The sequence below is a fragment of the Elaeis guineensis genome, chromosome 2, assembly GCF_000442705.2.
Source record: "Elaeis guineensis isolate ETL-2024a chromosome 2, EG11, whole genome shotgun sequence".
In the NCBI taxonomy this organism is placed as follows: Eukaryota; Viridiplantae; Streptophyta; class Magnoliopsida; order Arecales; family Arecaceae; genus Elaeis; species Elaeis guineensis.
In genome coordinates, this window is record NC_025994.2 from 71,027,175 (window position 1) to 71,032,546 (window position 5,372).

The window sequence follows — 5,372 nt, forward strand, 5'->3', positions numbered from 1 at the left end:
ACTTCTCCATCTTAGTGGCCTACGATGAAGATTTTTTTTAAAAAAAAATTAATTTAATATGGTATGAAATAATCTTAATCTTTAAAATATTTACTGTACCAGGCATACATATAAATATTTCAATTAGTTGAAATTTCGACTGATGATCAAAAAATAAATAAATAATAAAAAAATTAAAATATTTTTTAAAACAACATAATAAAATTTTAAAAATATTTATGTTGCGAGAGACGTACCGTCGAAATCAATGCAGCCTGAATCCTGATAAAGTTTTAAGAGGAACTAAAGCTAAAACCAGTGTCGATCCAATGGGCTGTCCCGTGTTTCCTTTATACTTGAGTAAGAACAATGGAGAGGCTGAAAGGGAAAAACGCGTAGATGTCGCGCATGGGTGGCAAATCTACTTGGGAAAAGTTTAGAAAGGGTAGATTGTTCCTAAATCTTTATACCGTAAATGGTATAATGGTAACAAATTATTACATTCCTATTTTTAATCTCACCGTATCCTTCAGTTCATTGCATACTTCTGGCGGCCCCCAAATGTTCATACTTGGAACCTCAAAACATTTATGTGGACGTCCTGTACTCCACCTGCTCTCCCTCATATAGACCATCAGAGCCCATCTTTTCTTCATCTTAGAGCAAGAGGGGAACAATGTCAGCAAAAGTTCTCCCCCAAGAGCACCACCATTTGTCGGACTGGATGATATCCGTAGCCGTCGAAAGGGATCAGGAGAGAGGAACTGCTGTACTGCTGAGAGTTCGAGAATGGAGTTCCGGGACCGGCTTTTCACCGAAGGCTGCGGAGCTGATGTTCGGGTTCAAACCAATTGCGGCATTATCCCTGCCCATGCCAGTGTTCTTGTTAGTATGCTTCCATCTTTTCTTCTTGTTTTTTTAGTTTTTGAAGTTAAGAGGGTATCATCAAAGAAAGAAGGTTAAGAGAGGCCAAGAGAGCCACCCAAATTTATTAAAAGTTCAGAAGAGGAGGTTTACATCCTGGGACAGAGAGGCAGCAGTCCCTGAGTACACAATGAAACAACAATAAGATGTGGGCAAGAGAGTGAGATGTGGGTAGCGTTCTCTTTTCGCATATTTGATTATGATCCAACTCCAAGTAATGTTACTGTTTTTCATGTAATGCACAGGGAATGGCTTCTCCGGTGCTTAAAAGCATGTTAAATAATTCAAAGGGCTGCAGGAAATCAATCTCTATTCGTGGTGTTCCCCACGATGCAGTCCGGGTGTTCATTCGCTACCTTTACACTTCATGGTAACTACAATGACTCATTCCCTCCCCTCTCTAATCTTTGGAATTGTAAAGTTTACCTATATATATATATATATATATATATATATATATATATATATATATATAGGTCTTATATTTAATTTCCGGTGCTTTAGTTTCAGGCAGGAAGAGATGGATCAGTTTATTATTTCTATATTTGATTTCTGGTGCTTTAGTTTCAGGCAGGAAGAGATGGATCAGTTTGTTATTTCTTTGCTGGTGCTGTCGCACTGCTTCATGATCACCTCACTGAAGCAGGAATGCTCGCAGAAGATGGAGAAGGGATTTCTGACCACAGAGAACGTGATTGATGTATTGCAGCTGGCACGGCTTTGCGATGCTCCCCGTCTCTACCTTATTTGCTACCACTTCATCGCAAAGAGGTTTGATGCCATCTATGCATCCGAGGGATGGAAGGTCATAACGAAGAGTAATCCAGAGTTAGCAAAGGAAATTGTGAAGTCCATCAGACATGCTGAATTTGTGGGTTGTACTTCCATTTGAAGAGTAGATGTTCTTCAAGTGTTCTATATTTTTAAATTATGCATCTGAAATACTTGAGATCTTATGTTTTGTTTTTCTGCAAATACGCAATTGACTGTTGATTCTTCTTCTCTTTTCAGACAAAGCAGGAAAGGTTGAAGAGATTGGAGGAGAGGAAGATATATCTACAGCTGCACGGGGCAATGGAAGCCTTCATTCACAGAGATGGGTGTCGAACAATTGGTCCAATTGACAAGGTCCTCAAAGGAAGTGATGCCCCTTGCAATTACCCTGCTTGTAAGGGGCTTGAGTCCCTTGTTCGCCATTTTGCAAGGTGCAAGAATAGAGTCCTTGGTGATTGCTCTCGTTGTAAGAGAATGTGGCGGCTGCTCGGACTCCATGCGAGGTTGTGTGACCAAATGGACGAGTGCAGGATTCCTTTGTGCAGGTATCCTAGGTAGATAGATATATGTACTTGCATACATACATATATACTTTTTGTTGATAGCTAAACCATTGCGACCTTTTGTAGGCAACTTAAGGAGAAGATGCAGCACCGCAAGAAGAAAGATGACGAGATGTAGAATATGTTGGTAAGCAAATACTGGAGGCAAGGATCTTTTCTGGGGCACCCTTTCTCTTGTCTGTCCTTGAAAGTTCTGTCCGAGATGTTGACTCTCTCCTTCAACGTTTGTGTGTGTGTATATATATATATATTAATTATGCAACAATGACCTCAGCGGTGTATCAATTTGAAATAGCATATATTCTGTAAAGAATTCAGCCTCCTATCCTAAATTCATGAAGCAGCCTATAATTTATGTAAGTTTTGCTCATTTACCTGAAATTGCAAATGATTTGTGAGTCTTCGTGGATTCATGATCTTGTAAAACAGATCGATTATTAAGTTAGAATTTAGTCATTCACCAGGCACTCCAAGTTATGTATATTTTGGACATGACTGAGTGCAGCTAAGATCGATGTGATTGAGATGCTGCTCTGCACAAAATATGTTCTTGTTGTTGGGCGCACAAATAGCAGCAATTTTTCACCAAGAATTTTTGCATATCATGCCTAATATTTTATCAATATTACATCTGAAACCTTTTTTGTTTTTATCATTTTTGCAAATCAATCTGCATAAATTTCTGCCTATTTTGCAACTAATACCTTGGAATGGGTTTACTTTAACAAATGAATATGGGGTCATTTCTTCAAGCATTTGGTGGCTCATCCAATCCAAGTGGAGTTCATCACCTCCGAGAAGTAGAACCGAGCCTTCGACACTTGTTCCATCCGGACTGTTTGTTCTGTGCCTTGGTGCACCTAATGACGAAGGGATCGGTCTCCAAGGATCTAGACTAGAAGGTGCTGGCCAGGAGGGAGGGATGAAGGAGTCAGGTGGCCAAAATGCTGATAAGGTCTATCTCTCGTCCGGTGAGTCTAAAGTTGATTGGGTTAGTCATGATGCTGCCCTATGATCAGACATAGACTAAGACCCAGCATCGAATGGTTGTGGAAGCCCGCAGTTTTAAGACTAAAAGGCCATGCGTGACGTCACCTACATTAGTGCTTGGATTTGTGGTTTTTGGTTAACTAGGGTCCATGACTAGCACAAGCGAGAAAAGATTAACAAAAGGGAAGCTTAATAAAGGGAATATCTTGTAAATAAAAATAATTATATATGAACCGATGTGTACATAAGCATAAGAAGAGGTGTGATACACAATATTGATAAAATTTTGGACGTGATACATCAGATGATGATGATGATAATTCTCTTATAAGCTTAGCAAGTTATTTGCTCCTACATTGAAAAAGACCAATTTCATCCAACAAAAAAAAAAAAAAAAAAAGAAGAACCAATTTCTTCTTTTTTTTTTTTGATAAAAAAAAAGGGAAGTCCACCCATAGAATTAATTAGAGATGATATGTCCATCACTAGAATAGGGTGAAAGCAGGATAGTGGACCCTCCTTGCCAAAGAGATGATGTTCCCAATGCCGGCAATATCAATCAGGAGACTGCTAAACTTTTAAGGCTCGAAAGATCGGTGGTGAATCTTATACAAGCCCTAACAGGACTCATTCAATATATAGAGCAGAAGAAAACAAAGGTAGCCAATCCTCAAGGTCAGAATGAGGGATTGGAGAATTTAATAGGTTGGCACCATTTGCTTTTGAAGGCTCCACTGATCCCTTCGAATTACTAAAGTGGAGAAAGCCTTTGCTAGTGTGGAATGCACAGACCAAGAATAGGTCTGCTTCGCTGCCTATCAGTTGCATGAAGAAGCATTCAAATGGTGGGAAGCCATCAAGCGACATTAGGAGAATGATAGGCTTATTACGTGGGATGTCTTCTGTCAAGAGTTCATGGATATTTATTTTTTGGAAAGTCTCAGATTTGAGAGGAGTGTGAATTCATAAGACTAATTCAAGGAACATGATGTAAGCTCAGTATGAGGTCAAATTTACAAAGCTCTCTTGTTTTACTTCAGACTTGGTTGCTACTGACGGCATCAAGGCCAGAAGATTTGAGAAAGGGATAAGGCCCAGGATCAGTGTTAGGGTGAGGCCAATGTGATTGATCTCCTATCAAGATGTGGTCAATAAAGCCAAAATTATGGAATAGGAGGTTGACCACATACAGCAGGAGAGGGCGTGATAGTAGAAAAACATGTCTAGACCTTGTCGGCCTCAACATGATCGATTCTCCAACAACCAATCAAAGCGGCATGAACCCATGGGAAGGAAAATGTGCCCCAATAGAAGAATGGATCTCAATGTAGCAGGTGCAGATGATTCCACTTAGAGTAGGATTACTGTTGATTTTTCGAGGCTTGTTTCAGTTGTGGTCAATAAGGCCACAAGGCTGTAAATTGCCCATATCGCCAAAACTCAAGATACCAATAGCCACCCTAAAATGCATCCAGACCACTGTCTACTTAGGCTACTCCAAATGTACCGACTTCTTATTTAGGGTATTTCTCTAGATAAGAACAAGGAGGATGTCCAAAGTAGAAGACCTAGACCAATGTTTATGCATACTATAACTCAACAAGATTTGGAAGCATCAAATTCTACAGTGACAAGTACACTAAAACTCTTCCAAACTTAGTTAAATTTAAAGACTACACAATCTTATATGTTGAAAGTTTTGATTGAGTAGTAGAACTTCAATTCATGAATAGGTATCATCAAAGTAGTGTCTGCAAATACATATGTTTTCTTTGATCCTGAGGCTATCTACTTTTTTATTTCATTTGGGTTTGTTAGAAAGGCTAGCATTATGCTTGTGCCCTTGGATTATGAGTTGTGTGTCTCTACCCCAAATAGGAGTATCATCGTGGTTGGCTTGATTTGCCCATCTTGGACTTTGAGCATCAGAGATCATGATCTTGTATTTGATTTGATGGTTCTAAAAATGAGAGGTTTTGATGTCATCCTAGGGATAGGTTGGCTTGCCTCATACTATACCTATTATGATACCGTGTTTTGATGCATGCAGAATTTTAAAAAATATCGTAGTGAAAAGTAAATCAGATTGAAACACTTTTAATCCAACAAGCATGCAATATATCTCGTCTTTGAAATATGTAA

General features: G+C 39.1%; 1 protein-coding gene across 1 annotated transcript; it reads left to right on the top strand.

Moving 5' to 3' along the window:
* Window positions 1–323: 323 nt before the first annotated feature.
* Window positions 324–2,572, top strand: LOC109504933 (BTB/POZ and TAZ domain-containing protein 4-like). The gene is made up of 5 exons (XM_073251319.1): window positions 324–864; window positions 1,149–1,273; window positions 1,468–1,774; window positions 1,915–2,222; window positions 2,307–2,572. Exons 1-5 carry the CDS (start codon window positions 769–771, stop codon window positions 2,356–2,358), a joined length of 888 nt encoding a protein of 295 aa, XP_073107420.1. The 5' UTR covers window positions 324–768; the 3' UTR covers window positions 2,359–2,572.
* The last annotated feature ends 2,800 nt before the right edge of the window (window positions 2,573–5,372 follow it).